Source organism: Chaetodon trifascialis, chromosome 11 (assembly GCF_039877785.1).
Source record: "Chaetodon trifascialis isolate fChaTrf1 chromosome 11, fChaTrf1.hap1, whole genome shotgun sequence".
NCBI classification, from domain to species: Eukaryota; Metazoa; Chordata; class Actinopteri; order Chaetodontiformes; family Chaetodontidae; genus Chaetodon; species Chaetodon trifascialis.
The window spans coordinates 17,246,159-17,266,863 of NC_092066.1; the positions used below are offsets into that span (position 1 = coordinate 17,246,159).

A 20,705-nucleotide genomic window follows, 5' to 3' on the forward strand; every position below is an offset into this window, starting at 1 on the left:
GCAGTCCCAGTCCCGCTGAGGTTTCACAGGTCTGTGAACAGTGGGTGCTGCAGGGCCTGAGCAGCTGTGATCCTGGTGGCGGGATTCAGGTCCAGCAGCCGGTCCAGCAGGTCGTAGGCCTCATCGGGAACTCGGTCCCAGCCACGCTCATCTTCCGCCACCTTGCAGTCTGTCTCTGAGCTTTGTTTAGTGGTTTCTGTGCTCCCTGAATGTTCTCTGACAGTTTCACCTGCTCTCTCTTTGTGCTGCTTGAATGTTCCTTCAGTGGGACGTGTTGGTGTATCATCTTGGATCTTGTGACGACGGCTGGCGGTGGAGCCTTTGTTGGCTTCAGGAGGTGGTGTGACTTCATCGTCTGGTGACGGCCTCCGTCCTCTCAGCGTCTCACACAGCGTCCTGAGATTCTGTCGAGGCAGCTCCCGGCTACACACCACTGCCTTCCCTGAATGAGGTTCAGCCCAAAAACAGGTTCATTCTCTGCACAGAGGCTTCCAAACCTCACAGTGATGTTCAACTAATTTCTCCTACATTGTTACAGTCTGTGGTGACAAACTGCGTTGCTGGATTAATCACAAAAACAGAAGCGGAACAAAAAACACTCATACACACCAAATGCCTTGGCAGCCTGGATGGTTTCTCTGGAGCCTCGTATGGTCATGATCTGAGTGAGAGCAATCAGGTCATCGCTAGCTTTGAAGAACGGGTAACGTCCACTGAGCAGCGAGAGCAGGATCACACCAGCTGACCACACGTCTATGGCTGCAGTACAGGAGGATAAGACAGGGCAGCGTGCAACAGCGCTCATCAGTGAAATTGTATTTGTGTGGTTGTCAATCCTGTACAGTAGTCATGCTTTGAGATACCAACCTGTTCCTTGGTTTGGACACTTTGTGAGGACTTCAGGTGCTCTGAAGCCTGGCGTTCCTGCCCTGGGAGCCACTTGCTGCTTCCTGTATTAATAAAAACACAAAGCAGGAGACTGAAAAGACACAAATCAGTATATATATATATATATATATATATATATACACACTTTATTTAACCAGATAAAAAACCTCATTGAGATTAAAATCAGTGAAACAAGAGCAAAAAATTAAATGTATGTGTTTTGTAAAAGTGTCTTAATGAAAAAAAAGAGGTTTTCTTCTTCTCTGTGTTTTGTTACCTGGACATGCAGATGTTGCAGACACGTTCTGTTAAGTAGCAGTTGCAGGTGAGGCCCTGCTGAATGCTCCTCTGAGCTTTCTGACTGTTGCTCTGGGTCCTGACAGGCAGGGGGCCTCGGCTGGCTGAGGAGTACCTTCGGCTGGCTGGGTCCTCTGTTTTGCTGGGCTTCACCAGCTGAACAAAAGATTTCAAGATAGAAGTCATGAAGAAAGAATACACTGAAAAATAAGAGGGTCTCATTAAAGCAAATGAAAAAAATGAGAAATACTGTGTGCGCAGCGACACATATCACTGATACACGTCAGACAAACGTATCACCACAGTGGCATTTTTACAACTCCAGTGTAAAAAAAAAAAGTTTTCAGGATTATGTTCTACACTAAAATACAAAACTTCATTTTCTCCTTAACAATGCAAGCCTGATAAACAGCTTTTAAATATTAGTAATTGCTGCCATCTTGGTGGGATAACTCAGTGTTACGACACCTAATATTAAAAAGAACAGGAGTGAAGCTTCTTATCCTTCCAAACCTTTGCTTTCCACCTCGCTTACCTCCGTCTTCATGACAGCTTGTTTGGTGGTGGATGGAGTTGGAGTGCAGCTATTCAGGTTCCTCTCTCCAAACACAGGCCGTGACACTTTGCGCAGTCCCGTCAAGTCCTAGAGAAAACACACAAATTTTAGCTGAAACCAACACATCAGTGCAGAAAGCAGAAGACAAACACAGATGCTTTAACAGACCCACACAGGAAATTCAAGACTTCAGGTGCGTGATACCCAATAAACCTTAATTACACTAATTGACAATTTGGCTTTTGATGGACAAACAAAAGACTCAGAAACACCAAAAGGCAAAATATTGACTCAGTGCAGACACCTTTGTGTGCTTTGTGCGAGAGGTGGAGGTGGTGACGGTGGTGGTGACAGAACGTGCTTTTTTAACCAGTGCTCTCCGAGGGGCAGAGGAGGACGTGGTGGCGGTGGGGGAAGAGGAGGAGGAAGGTGGCATGGTCGTGGACTGCCGCGGAGGCAGAGGTTGTAACATTGAGGCGGTGGTGGTTTTGGGAGGGAGTTTAGGTGGTGCTTTGCTCCGCTGTGTGGTGTCTTGTTTCCCTGTGGACCCTCCACCTTTTTGCGACGGCCTCTGCCTCACCACCTTCAGCAGCTCAATCTGGGTATCTGCTGTGCCCTGAGCCAGGCCGAAGTCCACCAGCGCATACCTACACACGCATTGGAAACATGAGATTTAAATACGGACCAATCAGATGAAATCATGCAGCTGCATGATCCGGCGGGACTGCTCACATTTTGCTGCTCCCGTTGTAGAGGAAATTGTTTGGTTTGATGTCTCGGTGAATGATACCAAACTGGTGGATGTGTCTCAAGGCCTTCAACAGGTGATAGATGTACAAACGAACCTCTTCAAAGCTCATTGAGCCGATGATGTCCTGATGAATACATTTTGATTGGATCAAAAGTTTTAAATGGCATTTCAGCAAACACAGAAACAAGATCTTCATCAAGAAAGCGACTCAATGATTTAAATTTTATGGATTACATTACAGATTGGGTCCATGCAACGTTCAGTATGTCTGAAAAGAAACCAGTGTGTGACAAAGTGCATACCACAATAGCTTGATGCTCCATATAGGGCATGACAATCACTACATGATCCTCCTTCCTGAAGCAGTATGTCACCCCCATCACATTCTCTCTGCCGCTGCAAAAAAAAAAAAAAAAAAAAAAGGGAAGGGGGTCTCATTTCAAAAGTGAACTCATTTCTCTGCGGCGATGTCAGTCTTGGCCAGTCACTTCCAAGAATTTTTAAGGAAAACACATGAATGCACATTCCTACATCCAAATGAGCTCCTTGCCAAGCCACTCATCAGTGCACGTAGGTGTGTAGGTTCAGCTGAATCACACGTTAGACAAACGAAGAGCCCACACACCTATTAGCTACGGCATAAAAATAACCTTTAAGCAAAGAGATTAAACAGTTGTGATACCAAAGAGTTCTATGATTCCCTATTTTACAATTTGTGAGTGCACAGCTCGTACATGGATTATGCGTCAGCATGGTAACACGTCTGTAGCAAGTAAATAAGTCTCGAACCCTTTAACTGCAGTACATACAGCACAGCCAGATAACACAAGCAGCAGCAGAGAAGATCTGCAGAGGGAATAATAAACTCCTTTTGAAGCCGCCGTCAGAGGCTGATTATTATTATAACTGATCAGAAAAGTATGTTTTTTTTCTTATTATGTTACAGTTATGTAATACTTATTGCTAACCAACAACGTTTAACAGCAAACCATATAAAGGTGATAGAAATCACAATCAGGAGATTCAAATTTGAACAAGATCACAAAGAATAGATGAAGCAAAGTCTCTAAATGTGTTTGAAGATGTGAGAAACATAACTGGACTCACCCAGCAACGGTGAGACACTGAAGCTCAGCAGCGATGCGTGTAGGATGGCTGGTTGGGATGAGGTGCTTCAGGGCAAACATCTCTCTCCTCCCATCCCGCATCTGAGCCTCGCCCAGATACACCGAGCTGAACGTACCTGATGCACAGATTCACACACATCATAAACACATCACCTCTTCTGCTCCAGTGAATCCAACAAGGTGAGCAAGTTAGCACTGCATTCATCTTAAAGGTTAATTTGAAGCAAAGTACATAAACTCAGAAGGTGTGGAAAAAGTCAGACGGAGCATGTACCTTCACCAATTTTGTCTATGATGCGGAAAACCTTGGCCAGCTGAGGAACAGCTTTGTAGAGAAACTCAATGTCGGTCTCCACATCCCCTGGAAGGAAACGAGCACAAACAGGCTGTCATAGATGGACAAATTTCTCTTCCTCAATCACTCAGATCAGCAAGAAAGGTAACATTTGCACAAAGTGACATCCACCATCCACACTTTGAAAAAATAAATAAACAAATATATTAGGGACATACAAATACTGCTTCTTCAACCAACCTTCACATATTGTCTATTAATTATAATATGCTAATATAATTACGAATTTAGATTCAAATATGTTTTTGAGCAACTTACTTGGGACTTTGCTTCTCCTGTGCCCTCTGTCAGCTTTAATGCAGACAGGAGACAACTCCATCTAAAAAAGTCAAAGACAGAAACTTCAGGAGGCTGGAAATGTTAATGACTAAAACTAAACCATTTTCATTACAAACCATACTATGCAGTTAGTCACTGTCATATGATCATTAGGAAGCTGTCTCAAGTTGGACGGGTTATGGAGAGTCGTAGTGACTTTATTAAACGAGGGGTTATTACACTGATTACACTGGCAGATGGACAGGAAATGTGTACAATTATTTCAATTGAAGCGCTGTTTGCCTTCCTCATTACAACAAAACTAGCAAGCTACTGTTAGCTGCAGCCTGTCGGGCTAGCGGACTGCAGCTTGTTGAGGAAAACAAAAAAAAAACTCACCGCTGTCTTTGGTCGTTAAGTGCCGTAGTTTCTCAGACAAACACGTCTTAAACACGCCGTGCAGGTACGAGCTAAAGCTCCATCAGGAAATTATGCATATATAAATCTCTGTCAGTTTGCGGCTGAATAAAATCTTTTATTTCAGACTTTCAGGTTGGAGCTTTTCCGCCAACAACAAACCCCGCGCTAAAAGTGACGTCAGACACATCTCGCGTTACACCAGCACAAATCACGCGATATCGACCGATCTCTCAACAATCAGCACAGACTGAGACCAAAACCCACATGTTACTAAAGCGATGTTAGCGTCCTCTTGTAATATCTTGGGCCTTATTCACCAAACACTCTCAAGCGGCGCCTAACTGGGACAAACTTTGGGATTCCAATGTTTTAAGAGTAATTCCCAAAGTACACGACTCTAAGGCCTAATTCTACTTCGATACCGACACCCTTCCCCCTTCATGACGGAGCGTCACACCCGCAGCTGTGGAGGGTCTCTTAATTAAGGGGAAGGTCGTAAACATAGTGGCAAGGTTAGGGACGCCCTCGCTTCGCTCCGACAGAAACAGAAATATTCTAGGTGGTGGTCAAACAACATCTTTCGGCCACAGGGTTTTGTACTGCATCCTTCATCTGCTGGAGACCGCAGGGGCGAGGTCCGCCATACGGCGCTATCTCAGCGTTGACGCACCAGTGCCATGAAAGCCTGTCTGTTCAGCTTTAATTGCATTCTGCTGTTGGAAACATTTTCCCAAACGCACCCACCTGTCATTATTTTTGTCTCCTTTCTCTTTTATTATTAACTTTTTAAAGAAATTGCTCAACTCTGGCAATCAAGTCAAATTAAATGTACCATTTTCTCGGATAACGGCACGTTCGTTCCAAAATGTAATGTGGCCTAACCTTTAATTCAGTCATGTGTATACGACTATAGTCCATCAAATGTCTATTTAAGGCAAGGCAGCTTATTGCTTCTCCTTGTGAAATAACCGCACGGAACCCACATTTGTGGGTTGTACCGTCCCGGACACAGAAAAGTGCTGCATATGAGAGGTGTGTGTTTTGATGCTGCGTCAACACACACCTGAGACGGCAGTTTGCGCAACTCTCTGCGATTAGGACACACGGAAATATGCAGTAATCCTCATCAGTTCGTTTTGTGGCCTATCCTTAAATGAACATGAAGTAATCATGTGATGAAATGAATAAATAAAGGAGATCGATGTGCTAAATGTAGAATTACCCCATTTTAAAATGGAGATTTCACAAAACTCAATATTTCACTTTATTTCATATGAAATTGGACACATTTCTAAAATATCTAAAGAAAAAAAGAAGAAAAAAAATTAAAGTAAAAAAATACTAATTTAATCTAATCTAACCCAATCTAGTTGCTTTTCACACTTGTATTAATGAATACTTGATTTCACATTCACTCACACAGACTGGTCATCTGGAAACCAATCACTGTAGACACTAAATAAATTAATTCAGAAATATAATGATGATGGAAACAGGGTCAGCACTGCTCCCTAACCCTAACCCTCTCAGATCAACAGGTCTCCTATTAAAAGTTGCTCTCAGTAGCCTTGTTAAAAATCTTAAGAGGAAACTCTTCATTAGGAACTTTTAGCATCATTTAGGAGATCTCCTAATTGTAAGACACTCTCTAATTATGGCTCAAAATTTGTACAGAGCTGTGATAAATTCAGAAATATGTCTACAGTACACCTGTATTTACACACCTAAAATACTTGGCAATTATTAAACTGCAAGTGGATTTACTGGCCAAGATTCCACAGAATCATCCAATAAACAGACTTTATTAAATAAATAAATTAGTAACAATTAGAACTAACATTAGAAACAATTTCTTCTCCAAATGAACATATAATGACTTTAAAACAGGTAACAATTTTTGCTAATGAAACACAAACACTGTCATATGTTTATGACATATTCACAGTTAGACAAGCAGTACATCTAAAATATACCATCAAATATCCCAAGGAACGCTTCCTCTTCTTTGCTGCATAGAGTAGATAAAAAAAAGAAGTAAGAGATTAATTGACTGAAAAGGTATGCTTCAGTGTACTGAGAAATAATATTGTAATGAGTCAGAAAAGAAGCTTGAAATGATCATTTCCTCTACCATCTGTCGATAGATGAGCTGCTGCTGGCTGGGACGCTTGTTGTTGAAAAGAAATTAAACCTTCTGGTAAGTGGAGCCACGTGGGTCTCAGGGAGAGCTTCTGGTGTTTTTACTGTGACCTCTTCACTGAATACGCTTGGCCTCTGCACAAGGAGGAAGAGAGGCAAACATCACATCACTCAGCTACTAACCACACACCAGTGAAATTTTTAGAAAGGTTAAGCTGTTTACAGGCACCTTTGAGTAGGCTTAACCTGGGTGTCAGTAACCCTTTTGCTATTAATAAACTCAAAGAATATATCTGTGCACAAAGAACCAACCCCATCAGCAAAGCAACAACACTATTATAACATATATATTTTACTGAGTAAAGTGAATAACCATGTAAACAACAGTGATCAGCATGTAGCCACTAAACAAAAGTAGCACACAAACACACCTTTCCTTTCCAGTCCAGTGTGATTCTGTTCTGTGGTCTCACTGTGACCAGTGAGGATCCTGGTTTTCTGATTTCAGGACTTAAAGTTGGTGAAATCAACCTAAAACACAAAAGTATGACCAACGTTTTTACTGTCTGACCACTCCGTACCCTCTGAAAGTAGACGTCACACATGACCACACACCTTCCTATAGGAGGTTATATGTGCATGTCTGGCCTTACCTCAGTGGTGTTCTGGCTGTCGTTCCACAGGGTTTGACTTGTGAGTTAAAGAGGAACACTGGTGATGATGTCATGGCAAAGCCTACACATGAAACATACGCATGCTTATCAAAATCAGAACCAAAAAAGCTTGATTACGATGACTTGTTCATGTTGAAAAACTAGTCACCCATCCTGATTTCTGAGGTGTATCTCGTAAACTGAGAGAAACTCAAACTTCGCTACCTGGCATGTTGGAGTCTAAAGACTGCTGGACTTGAGGCTGAGCATCAGTTGGACACGAGGCCAATGATGTCTCACTGGCATGAACTAAGTTCTCATCATCAAAGTCGCTCCAGTCGTCCCATTCATTCCCAAGGTCAAAGCTGACAGTCGGTATTTGTGAGGATGGTGCATTGTGGCAGTGAGATACACCAGTGGACCTCTTTTTATAGGATGAGTTGGTTGTATTGATCTGGTTTAGATGCGGTTTATGGTCTCCACTCGCACCAACACTGATATCTGGGTTCATCCACAATGAGGAACCTAAACACAGATGAATTAAATTAAAAGCACAAATAGACCATCAAATTTAACTGCACTTTGGCCTTTCTTGGATTTAATCTGAAAAAAAGTATCTGCATAAGAACTCCTGGGTTTTTTAAAGATCATAATTGGTAGCTTTGCATGTTTTCTACCATTCACTACAAACTTTAGTTCTTCAAAGATGATAGTATTAAGATTATTAAGCACGTCTTCCTCCTTCAAATCAATGGGGTCTATTCAATTTTCTCAAATGAATTTTTTTCCTATTATTTGGTCAAAGTCTTTTCTTAATATGCTGTACATCTCATTGTCAGGTATATATTTTCTTGTAAGAAATACTTTTCAAGTGTATATTTAAAGGGACTGTTTTCTGTGATTCTTTCAGGCACTGATAATGTATTTCATCTTGATTATGTATCAAGTCCTATCATGAGCTGTTGGCACAATGATGTAGTCACATTGGTGTCTTAACATATCCTTCTGTTTGTCACGTTGGTAATTTGGGTGGGGTGTTGCCTTTTCAGTCACACAAAACTTTTTTTGGGAGCAATAATCCAGTGTGTGGAGACTCTGGCCACAGTAGAGGAGGATGTGTGCACAGGTTCCTCTCATAAGTACTTTGATGGTGAGCATGAGATGTAGGAGGCGTTTGGGCAGGCTCCTCCATCATCCTGTGCATGTCCCCCACATTGTCTTCATAATCTCAAAAGGAGAGAGAATGATGAGTGATGATGAGAATGAGACAGATCATGTGAAACCGATGTTAGGGAGTGCATTGAGTCTGTCTTCTTCGTGCCACTTGTTTACCACTGCCAACGTTGTCCAGATGAAGTATGTCTGGCAGGTGAGCCCACTCTCCTCTTGCCAGATCCACCGTCTCAGTGTGAGGGGTCACTGAAGCCTCATAACGACCCCCTCCATACCTTCATCAATTAAAATGTGACATGAATATAATTCAGCATCAGGCCACCAGATTTCATTGAAACCAAGCTTATTTACACAAATGTTAGTGCTGCATTTACGAAGCTAATTTGCAGCAGTTGCTAAGGGAACCACTCAAATGTTCGCATGAATCAAATACATCTATAATGTGGGTGGGCATACCTGGAAACATGTGGCCTCTCTTTGGGTTTGAAAGCAAATTGCTGCATGTCGACAGACACAGACGTCTCACTCATTTTAATCTTGAAATAAAAGCAACCATCAAACACAGACTGGTTCAGCTTTGTAATATAGACAGATAGACTCTCATGAGCAAGTAAGAAAGACACTTGTACTGTTTGTCAAAGTATAGTTGTCTTATAGGACTATTTTTCTAATTCTCATTTGGTACAATAGTATAAAACACACGATGCATATGCAGCTTGCAAATATATACATACATATGATAACCCTACCTTGAGTCGTTTGACAGGAGTCTGCATGAGTGTGTCACACCTGCTCCTCAGGTCTTTCAAATAGGAAGAGAAACTAGATTCTTGATTTGCTGACCCCTTTCTTGTCACTGTTACACCTACTTTACCTGGGGGGGTTAGACACATGACAGTTTGGAGGAAGAAGCCCCCTTTAATGACAGGCACAAAAATAGATAAAGAAATGTACAAAAACACACAGACAAATGAAAGATGTGTAACTGTACTCACAGCAGTCATGACCACAGAGATCCTTACTCTTGCAGAGGTGGTTGCAATGTCTTGTATTGCCTGAGTCTGATTCTGAAGCTGTCACATTTAAATAAGAAAGAAAAAACATCTCAACTATCAGTCTGCCATTAAAGAAATACTAAACTGAAATATATCATATTTCAGCATCAACAAAATCACCAGTAACAAAGTGGCATGCCTGGGTTTGAAGCAGATGAAGCTGTATTTTCCCACTGAGCTGCAGCCTGATCTGTAGACTGTGGTTGCAGAGCAGAGTGCTGCGGTCTCTGTCCAGTATGATCATATGATATGTTGTATGGATTATCAGTTCCAAACCTCCTGGCTCCAGAGTAGTACACGTTGAACTTCTGCTGGATGTCTAGGCCCACTATAGGAGAGGAAAAGGCCCAAATGTAAAGTCAATGCACTTCCTGCACAGCATCTATTGGCAGTCCAGTCGAGGGGTCTGCGTGTGGGATGCGCTAAAACAAGATGCACATTTTATATAAAAGTAAGACAACTCTAAAATTTGTGGTTTCATTTGATGGCTATGGATGTCACAATGTGTGTTCAATACAGCAAAAATGACAATGGCCAGCAAATAGGTCAGATTTTTGAGAATTGTTGAAATTGGTAAATGCAAGGTATATATTTCTTATAGATACAGAAAGCTTGTCCTGAACAACACAACATACTGTTATCCCCCTCTGTGATATAGGAAGTGATATACAGGATATCTGTAAATACTGCGGATACTTTTCTCTGTGAAATGCAAAGGTATTTCCATGGTTTACCATATTCTGAGCTGATGAGATTGACACTGATCTCCTCTCCTTTGGAGGCTTTTGCCACCTCAATCTTCTTTGACCAGCTTCCACACTTCAACAGCACCAAGTCCCTGGAGAACAGACAAGAGGCTGTCTGCTGAAAATCAACCGAGTACATATTCTCACACCACGCTTGTCTTTGTTTTAGGTAATGGTGAAAGGCCTGTGTTGTGTTTAGTGCCACAAAAGTGATGGGAGCCGAGAGCCTCACATGAGTTTCTGTAGGAAGACCACCATGTTGTCTGAGTTTCCAATGATCAGAGACACATAGTGGTGGGCGGGCGCTGTTCTCTTGGACAGCAGCTGTGCTTGGTTTTTTAGGTTCACCTTTACCACAATCTCTGCCATAGCACAGCTATACCTCGGAAGCTACAGGACACAGACGCACCTTTAAATTAAATGACTAAAACTGAAAAGCTCTAGTAGATGTGGTTTCCCTTTGACAAAAAACCTTTACCTGCTCCAAAGTAACTTCATACTTGGGCAGATGTATGACAGATTCTCTGATTTGGCTGCCAAATGGTGGATGTCTGTTGAGAATCTGAAGAAAAGAAATAAAGTGCAGACGCCGCTTCACATAACATTAACTGAATCCAGTCAGCACAATCAGCTGTGAGCTACGGTGATCACAGCTGGAGCATCAGAGCCTGCTGTGTACACTGCCACTGATCCAGCTCAAACAATAGTTAAATCAAATGCTTTGAATGATCAAGAAGTGTTTTCTTTTCAAATATTACACAGCCTGACCAGTTCAAGCTCTCTGGGGTTGCTTTGCTCTATTTTGCTGAAAGTGGTGAGTCCAGCGTTCACCATGGCAGTTGATAGGGTCTGGCCTGAAACAAACAGTGCATATCATCAAATGTTAATATTTAGTTTGACACTGCATGTGCATCTGATAAAAAATGTTTGGTTTATGAATTAATTCATTCTGTACAAGAATGAGTCCAAGGACCACCAAATGTCTACATGCACAGCATATGGACATAGTAATGTATCCACCTATCTTCTCCAGCTGTTTGGAAACATAGGGTGAGTTTTCCCAAAGCTTGGCTCTGAAGCACTTCGCCAGGATCAGGGAGTTGATAACAGCAGAAAAACCAGTCTTGGATGGCTGACACAAAAACTCCGACAGGCCTGATTAGGATCAAAATACAATCAAAGCTCAAAAGAAATGTAGTCAGAGAGCACTCTGTTTATTTGTTAACCCCAATTTACCCAACACACATTTGCTGATGCGCATCCCATTCCTGAAGATTGCTGCTGTGTCCTGTGTGAGTCCAAACTCTTGAATTGAGATGGAACCAAGCTGAGCCTGAATCAAGCTAAAGACGAGGCAAAAGAACACATAATATATACAGTGGACAGTCTATGAGAAATAACAGAATAAATAATGCAATAAAATTCATAAACCAGTATTTTAGTTCAGCATTGTATGTCCACTGGGAAAGCACTGACTGAATAAACCTACCAGTTCACTTTCATCTCACTGGTTTTGATCTTTCCCTCAAAGGGAAACCTGGAAAAAATACATAAACATATCATTTATGGCTAATGTGTCCACCTTCACCTTTACGCATTTGCAATCCAAAAGTTAAAATCAGTGGTTATGATACTGTATCTGCAACTGTCAGCCCTGTAAACATGTCTGACCTGATGGTGATCCTGTTCTTGTCCCTGTTCAAAGTGTTCAAAGGCCTCTTCTCGTTCATTCTCAGCTGAATGTCGCTGAACTCTCTGCTCTTCGACACCAGCTCAATCTGTACATACAACCATTTTTGATCTGAATGAAACTGTCTTTACCGTATACAACATCCAAATAATTCAAATGATGTCCTTTTGCAGGGATCCTGCCTAACAACACAAACCGTCACTACATCTGCATTTTAATCAAGTACTGTCCAGTCTTATCAGCAGACCTACCAGGTCAGACAGGTTCTCAGTGCCAGCCACTTTGCTGAACTGTTTCATGGTGTCAAAGGCGACACAGTACCTCGCCATTAACCTGCCGGCCTCTGCAACAAAAACAAACTACTTCACAGTTTCATATCTTCAATACAAAGCTCAGTTGAAAAAGAAGAGTGCAGTTAAAGGTGAAAATAACAACCATACTGTACTAGTGAATCTCCAGTGAATTTCCCCTCTACCTGCTGGTTTGATGTTGATATCCTCATCCATGTTGATCAGACCAATGGAGGACAGAGAGTTGAGGTTCCTTAAACACAGTTCTATGAGAGGACAAGAGAAACAGCAATCACCTTAAACTACATTAGTGTGGGGGGTAGTGTTAGTAATGTGCAGCATAAAAGATAAGTAGCTTCACGATTTAAATTCAGTGATAGAGTGTCCGCCTAACAGCAACATGCGACTTCAGTGACTTCAAAGACATCAGACACAGGAAAAACAGTCGTGGCCCACCTTGCAATTTTGCTTCAATTCCCTGTCTGTCTAAGTTGGTGGAGAAACCTGAAATTGGTGTTGAAGCACAATGTACAGACCAGTTCAACATACAGTAATGCATAAGATGCCAGACACTAACTCTGATCTGTGAGTGTATTTTGAGCTCTGACCATAGTGGGTGGGGTTCTTCAGGACTCTGATGTAGAGGAGGGTGGAGCGTATCCAGTCCAGAGCCATGTTGACATCACTGATGGTTTGGAGAACAATCTCAGCATTCAGGTGCTCCATCAGGTGACAGTGTAAGCTGCGGCAAAGAATTATACCGTTAGCTTGTGTACTACTGTATAATCTCTCTCCAATGTAAGAAAGAGGAAGAGAAAGAGTGACAGAGAAAAGAGGAAGAAGAAGAAGAGATGTCAAGTGACTGAGCTGTCATACCTGCTCTCAATGATTTCCATCCCATTCATAAGCTTCATGTACTTGTCTTTGGTTCGGAACTTAGTCATGATCACTGCAGTTGCTGATGTGTCAAACTAGAAGAAGAAAAGTCATTTAGTTCATGGCATCATCCTAAAACTAGCTGTTGGTATCTTAATTACTTTACTGTATTGAAGAAATGCTGTTTACATAAGAGCCTCCATTATTTCATTATTAGTGTTCCATTATTATTCTGCCATTACTTGTGGTCTTCCAGCTCGGCCTATCATCTGCAGCAAGTCGGCCTCGCTGTACTCCTCGCAGGAGCCTGCCACATACTGCATGGTAGACTTGATCACAACCAGATGAGCTGGCAGGTTCACCCCCATGGCCAGAGTCCTGGTGGTAACTAGGATATGAAAAACCAGACCACAAGCACAAATTCAGTGGCCATGAAATACAATAAAAACCTGGTTTCAAATCGTTTGATTGTTGTGCACTTGTCAGTCTGTCTCCTTGTTCCTCCTCCTCAGTCACATTTGTGTTTTCCCAGGCCCTTCGCTGCTACTCTCCACTTATCCAGCAGATGCTCTTGGCCTTTCTCTCCCTTCCCTGCTCTCCCATGACACAGCTCCACCCGACCACAACACCTGTTCTCACTTCCGTTATCTGCTCTGCAGTCTCATTTGTTGTGATAAGCATATCTGAAAATCTTAACCTGTTTGCATCTGCATTTGCAACTGGTGCGTCAGTCAATATGGGTAGGATGTGGTATGCATATTGCTTTTAGCAAAAGAAATATAGCATTATATGTAATTCAAGCCATACTTTCTGTAATTTACATAGCTTGTGTTGAGGCCTTGAAATTATGATATACAATATGAAATACTGCATGCTTCAGCTGTTGTAACTGGGCTGTGACACTTGTCTTTCCTGTTTGTCGGCAGCTTTATTTTGCATGCTTATATAATCACATATCCAGTTACAGGAAGATAAAACTGTATTATTGACAATGTCTCACAGAGGACAGGCAGGTCTCCCAGAGTAAAGGCCTTTTCTATCAACTTTCTATCAGACAAGTCAACTCCTGCATGGTGATAACCGACTCCTAACATCACCAGATCTGGAACACAACCAAAACACAACATGCTGTTATACAGTTGATAGCTATAGTCATAATTAAATAAATGGGTCTTGGCTGGAACTGGTTTCATATTCTGCATCTGGTGGGTCTGGACATTTGAAAAGGGGGCTCACCTCTCAGTTTTGAATCCAGAATAGAGTTTGCATATTTTAACAACCTAAACAGATCACAGAGTAACAAAAAGATCAAGCTTTCAGTGAAATTAAACAAAAACAAGGTTTTGATGAATAATTGCACATGTGAGAAGAACGTGTATGTGTGGATTAGTAAGAAACATACCTTTGCTTGTGCTCAATGCTCATGATGAACCGAGCATCCTTAGCCAGAACTGTAGCTGACTGCTGGGCTCCTTTCCTTGTAGAGCAAAACTACAGAATGACATAATTATTATACCATGACATACTCTAACCCCACCATCCTTATTAACTCTTAATGACCCTGTTCAATGACTTGAAAAAGAAAGAAAACAACTGCACAAGCAGGAAAGAGAACACAGAGTTTGGCCCAACTTTTACACCCACCACCAGCGCAGGCTTCTGGTCGGAGTATGTTTGTATGATGTTGGCCATCTTGTAGTTGAGTGACAGGTCAAACTTGAATTCTGTTTGGTTTGGGCTGCAGGGGAATCCCAGCACCACCTTCCTCAGCTTCACTGGACGATGGCTCTCATCCATTTCGAGATACGTGGCTGGACCACTCTCATTAGACAGCCAGTCTGCTATCTAACAACAGGCAGACAAAACAATGATCAGCCACAGGTTACACTTGGAATACAGGACAAACACAGAATTGTGTCCATACATTACAGTGCGTTAATTCAGTGATGTGCCCCTCTTAATTTGATGCTATTTTTACGCTTTTTTCTGACTCAGTCACAAAACAGTGGACTCCAAACAACAGATTTTTCCAATGAAATATATGATTTGCCCACATTGCCATTTGAATTCTCTTATCCTAAACAAACAATTGCAGTGCTCTTTCACTGACTCTGTCTCAGTCACTTACATCAGAGATGTTAGGAATGGTGGCCGATACAGCCACAAACCTCATAGAGAGGCCTGTCTCTGGATTCTGTGCTGTCCTGTAAGCATGTACGGCCTTCATCCTGCTCACCACCACTTCCAGAGTGGCACCACGGGTCGAATCCTTTACCACATGCACCTGAATGAACAACATCTGCCATCTTATACTTGGCTTTACAAAAAGATTCAACAGAGACACTGGTATGTATGTAGGTATAATAAAATTAAGCTGTCCTTTATCACCGTATTTCATTCTAAACATGAGGGGGTTCATCTCAGCCTGGAATAACTACACAGGTTGTATGCACTGTCATAATACATAAGACCAGAACATGATGTACCATATTTTTTTTAATGGCTAAACTTGTGAAATGAAGGGCAGAGGGTAATGATGTGCCATCACACAATGTGGCATAATTAAACACAGTGCTATACAGACAGCTTATGCGATGCAATCAACACTGAGAAATGAGCCTGAGAACAAACAAACCCTGACCTCATCGATAAGAAAGAGCCTGACTAGCTGCAACAGACAGTTATCCTTCCATTTTCTAGTCATGCTGTCCCATTTTTCCTAAGAAAAAAAAGACAGACAACATGGTCTAATCAAGTAAGACTTCAAATTTTAGTTCTGATTCTCATCATTTTTGTTGTGGTTGTCACACACAGGTGTGGTCAAGATGATGTGGGAGTCCTGAATCTCAAAGAAGTCATCAATCTCTGTGTCGCCTGTCAGCTCCTTACAGCTCAGTCCCAGAGGACCAAACTTGTTCTTCCAGTTCTCAAAGCACTGACTGCAGAGAGCTTTGATAGGGGCCACTGGCAAGAACAAAGAGTGAATCTTTTTACAAGACAGTTCTTTGTACCTCACTAATACCTTAAATCTATAATTCAATCAAAAATCCAAACACTCTGGAAATGACACACAAAGCCTGTCAGAAGAAACACCAAAGCCCCAGTGCATGATTACAGTCAGGTGTGTTGTGCTGAAACACTGTTGCTCTTCACAGATGTTAAGGTGTGTTTTCATTAGGTAAAGAATTTCATGCCACTGCCTAAATTTTGATACACAAGCTCATACACACACTACTCAGACTGGACTTATGCTGGTATATTCATAGGGTCTACATAATAGTATGCTCACTATAGACAGCTTTGACATCTCTCCAGGGCTCTGAGGTTTCCATTAGCAAGCGAATGATGGCCAGTTCAAACAGTACTGTTTTACCAGATCCGGTAGGAGCACATGCCACAAAGTTCTTACCCGTGTAAAGAACCTGTGAACAAACCAAAAACTCCAAGAGACACTCACACCTACAGTACATCTGAACAGGTTGCAACAAGACAATGAAATCTGTCATGCTATTTATAATCCTCAGCATTTTGTTTATAAAGGCATTCAGGTAACGCTTACGTCATCCAGTGCTTTCGACTGAACATAGTTGAAAAAGGGGAACTCGCTGAAGACGGATCTGAACTTGGCTGCTGTATTACATGATTCAGAAAATCAAACCACATCACTTATGAAATTGCATTCCAAGCAAAGACTGTCTAAATTATATTGTCTTACAGGAGCAACAGAAAGGATACGAATTTCAGAAACTGGTCGTAAAACTCCAGACCCAGAAGACCCTAAAATGTACACAATCAAAACATACCACAAGTTCATTCTCGGCCATTCTTCTCACTGATTACACTCACCTTGATGTCAATATGAAATGTTTAACATTTCTGTAGGCCATAAAATAAAGGGATTTTAAGTTGTAGTGACTGTAAAGTAAAAATGCAGATATTCTACGGACTGCATATGGTTACAAAGGTTTCTACTGTTTGTACTGTTTGCTGTTTCCACTGCCTTACTATTCACCACCTAGTGCCCAGCATGTTTCATTACAATGGAGCGGTCAATGGGGGGAGCTCACCTCATTTCACCTCATCACATCCAAACACATTGTGGCAGCTGCTGCCATGGCTAGACATGGGCATGCTCATTAGCTGCAACACTTTACAGAAGCTATATGAGTGTTACAAACATATTAGCACAGCGCCCGTCTGTGACTGTGTTAATGCAGTGCAGCACCTTGTATGCAGAGCGGCTGAGGCGTCATGGGTGGAACGAAGGCTCTCTTTGTGCCCTTGTCCTGCATCTCTGCATGTGCCGCCTGCTGCGGGGGTCGGCCACTCGCTGCAGATGAGCCCAGAGGAGGGGGGGGTGAGAAGCGGGGCTTAGTGGAGAAAGGAGGAGCCGCCTGGCTAACTGTCGCCCGTGGCGGCTGAAGAGGAGGAGGCACTGTCGCCATGGTAACCTGACTGAGAAAAGTTTGAGGTCTGGATGCTGTCTGGCTGCAGCTCCTACTGAGGTCATGTGTGTTTGACGAGTCACCTCCATTGTTCAACACCTGAACCTTGAACAAGCTGTTGTGAGAGGAAGGAGAGGATATGGATGGAATAAAGAACTGAAAGAGGAGGAAGGTAGAATGTGAGAGGGAAACTATGGCTGCTGCTGCTGCAAGCTGGGAGGTTTATTTGAAGGACAGGCACTGTGGCCTCTGGCAACAAGGCTAACATGCAGGAAGGTTTAGCATATTTTCATGTTCTTATGAACTGTCCACTGATGTAAAAATCAAGCCTCTTCAGGATTTGCTGCAATACCATCTTAACTAAGTGTATCATGGATTCCAAAAATTTGAGAGTTTAAAGAGTCAGTCAGCACTACATTACATTTCTTGACAGCGAAAACCGGAAATATGTTTTTTATATAGTGAATAACATTGAGCCTACAAATGAAAGTTTTGTTTGTTTGTTTGTTTGTTTTAAATTATGACCAGCATCCGCCTCCGAAGACAGAAAATTCTTGTGGACCAGCTTTTTTACGGCCTTAAATTTTTAGCATTTTGTGCTGTCTGGAAACAATGTACACACGCTCTTTAATTCACAATCAGGTGAATGTCATCTTGACAAATAACTGACACTTGCCTTCTCCGTAGAGGTGGGACTCTGCTGTGGTCCAGAGACAAACACCTCCCGCTGATGGCCGCATGACCAGTATCCTGCAGGGTTTCATCTCCACCCCTGCCACTCTGACTGGCACCCAGAGAGTAATCCATGAACCCTTCACTTCCCCAAAGGCCATCAGATCTGCTCGGGCAGCTGCTGCCAACCTGAGTTTCAATCTCTGTCTCACCATTCTTGGAACTGTAAGGACTGTTGATTTTTGATGGTAAAACCTTTAGGCCAGCTGATCCCTTGAAAGGAGGCAGGAACGTCTTGGGTTTTTGTGAAAAACCTTTGACATTAAAGATTGGACAAGGAGAGTGTCATCAAACCAAGTTGTTAGTAGCTGTAATTTGATGCTTGACTCTTTTGCTATTTTGCTGGCTTATAAAAATGCAAAGGATTTACTATGTGAGTGATTGTGAGAATATATCACACGACCCAGATCCTGTTTGTTTACGCAAGTCAAGGAAAATTGGGAAAGCTTACAAGCCTATTCAAGCTATTGTGTCAGTGAGTCATACAGTTAAATTTGGTAGGGCTTCAATAGGCCAGATACTGAGCAGTTTACTCAAGGCCAGGGAAAAGGAATTCAACCTAATCCAGAGCATAACATACTGTATAGGGTGGAAAGAAACTCTGCCTCCTCCTGCATATCCTGAGTGTCTGGAATCTGAGAAAGAGAGGGAGGCACTTCCAGCTGCCATGGACTGACCTCCTGGTGTAGTGGCTTTCTGTCAAATATAATCCAGAGGGGAAAAAAAAAAACATTTATTCATCTGAGATAGGAAGAAGAGAGGGAAGATGAGGGGCACCTCTTTGTACTCACACTTGGTGGACAATGGGTTTCTCAAAAAACAGGTTGTCTAAGGACAAGGTGCAGTCATTGGAGTCCAACATCTCATCAGATTATGCGGGCACTCACAAATCTGAATGTAAAGCAGGGCAATGTCAATCAGTCACCAATGAGTCTTAGTTAGGGACATCTGGCTAAAAGAAAAAACAAACCGGAGATACTTATATTTACAGCTATGTGCTTACAATAGAAATATAACTTAATAAATATAACGATATAACAGTCAATACTACTATGTGAGGCCTTTTGAAGATTTGTTGTGGCCTGTGGCAACAAGACTAACATGGAATATCATATTTTTCCTTCCAATGGTGTATAGCTAGTTAGATATAATTATCAAGTAGTGTATGGATTTGAACTATTTGAGAGATTAAAGAGAAAATCCCCACCACATTCCATATTTGGACACAAAAAAACTGGAAACGTGCAATAGCTAGTTAGCAATATCCCTGCTGATCTGGCTTATGCATTTAACATTTCTTATAGACATGACCGAACTGAATGGTCTCTAAATAGCCCACCTGCTGAACAAAGCCATACAAAGAATGTTTTTGTACAATAAGTGAGAAGGTTAAGCATCTCATAGTAAAATAATATACTGTCTAACCAAAATAATGGCCAAAATAGTGCAATTAGCTACCAAGGCGTTGCTAACTTTAACATTAGCTGGGGCGCTAGTGAACAACAAGCTAACAACTTCCAAATGGGGAATTGTAACTAACGGTTTTCAGTTAGCTGCGTAGTTGCCTAACATAGTTTAAGCAAGGGCTTTTATCAGTTTCAAAGTTATCTATGTTATTTTCTAGTTGTGTACCCACCTGTGATAATGAACAACTCCATAGGTCCAACTCAGTTTAGTCAGGTCAGAGGTTAACCCTTGACTTCACCACATTTGACTTTTTAGTTTGTCCCTTATGTTTGCACGAGGCTGAACCACCTAACAGTAACTTAATTAGAACATTTTCATCGATACAGACAGTACTAAAGCCAGATTTTTTTTTAATTAAAATATTAGTTGTAGCTAAATATTCTTATCAATATTTGAGTGGGCAAGACGATAGCAGACGTTTACTGTGGAATTCATTTCATACTCTGTCGAGTGTGTTCAAACAACGCATTTTCTCGTGTAAACACACGAGACTAGGAGGACCCGCACCGGCTAATCACTGGCTACGAAAGCAACAAAGACCTGTGAGAAGTCGACCATGGGGAGACGGTGGCAACATATCTCCTCTGTTGACATACAATTCCTGTCTGTGCATCAATGACAAGTTTAAATAGCTGCACCAAATGTGCTCTTTTATAAACCAAATCAAATAATAACTGAAGTTTCAATTTATGGTATTAATTAATACCGTGATTAACCGCCATCAACCTCTACAAAAAAAAAAGAAAAAAAATCTGCTCCCCAAAGGAGATGGTCATTAACTCAGGTT

General features: G+C 41.8%; 2 protein-coding genes across 2 annotated transcripts; both read right to left on the minus strand.

Moving 5' to 3' along the window:
• Nucleotides 1-23: 23 nt before the first annotated feature.
• On the minus strand, nt 24-4,088 carry cdc7 (cell division cycle 7 homolog (S. cerevisiae)). Its single transcript, XM_070974086.1, has 11 exons — nt 4,064-4,088; nt 3,894-3,980; nt 3,600-3,735; nt 2,795-2,888; nt 2,474-2,616; nt 2,046-2,388; nt 1,721-1,828; nt 1,166-1,341; nt 868-950; nt 610-759; nt 24-442 (listed from the first exon to the last, which is right to left on the minus strand). Exons 1-11 carry the CDS (start codon nt 4,086-4,088, stop codon nt 24-26), a joined length of 1,764 nt encoding a protein of 587 aa, XP_070830187.1.
• hfm1 (helicase for meiosis 1) lies at nt 3,899-19,313 on the minus strand. Its single transcript, XM_070973870.1, has 41 exons — nt 19,243-19,313; nt 19,032-19,147; nt 18,396-18,705; nt 17,500-17,834; nt 17,010-17,051; nt 16,834-16,904; nt 16,564-16,696; nt 16,087-16,238; nt 15,916-15,993; nt 15,403-15,558; nt 14,919-15,119; nt 14,677-14,765; nt 14,511-14,554; nt 14,275-14,376; nt 13,517-13,662; nt 13,275-13,369; nt 13,007-13,140; nt 12,855-12,902; nt 12,584-12,664; nt 12,360-12,451; nt 12,090-12,196; nt 11,908-11,955; nt 11,664-11,761; nt 11,439-11,573; nt 11,187-11,272; nt 10,897-10,980; nt 10,651-10,808; nt 10,407-10,510; nt 9,829-10,000; nt 9,613-9,692; nt 9,367-9,491; nt 9,074-9,153; nt 8,777-8,892; nt 8,594-8,671; nt 7,670-7,966; nt 7,445-7,526; nt 7,223-7,322; nt 6,784-6,926; nt 6,626-6,660; nt 4,233-4,293; nt 3,899-3,980 (listed from the first exon to the last, which is right to left on the minus strand). Exons 1-40 carry the CDS (start codon nt 19,311-19,313, stop codon nt 4,268-4,270), a joined length of 4,650 nt encoding a protein of 1,549 aa, XP_070829971.1. The 3' UTR covers nt 3,899-3,980; nt 4,233-4,267.
• Nucleotides 19,314-20,705: the final 1,392 nt, after the last annotated feature.

Bases quoted from the DNA above. Each gene is read 5' to 3' on its own strand.
- cdc7 (XM_070974086.1), bottom strand. From the start codon at position 4,088: ATGGTGGATGTCACTTTGTGCAAAT. The intron at 3,736-3,893 runs GTACATGCTCCG...TCTGTGCATCAG, and splicing joins CATAGACAAAATTGGTGAAG to GTACGTTCAGCTCGGTGTAT. The intron at 1,829-2,045 runs GTGTCTGCACTG...TGTTTTCTCTAG, and splicing joins CTCGCACAAAGCACACAAAG to GACTTGACGGGACTGCGCAA.
- hfm1 (XM_070973870.1), bottom strand. From the start codon at position 19,313: ATGTTGGACTCCAATGACTGCACCTTGTCCTTAGACAACCTGTTTTTT. The intron at 10,511-10,650 runs GTGAGGCTCTCG...TCTGTTCTCCAG, and splicing joins GTCTTCCTACAGAAACTCAT to GGACTTGGTGCTGTTGAAGT. The intron at 9,693-9,828 runs ATCTGCTTCAAA...TTTAAATGTGAC, and splicing joins CAGTGGGAAAATACAGCTTC to AGCTTCAGAATCAGACTCAG.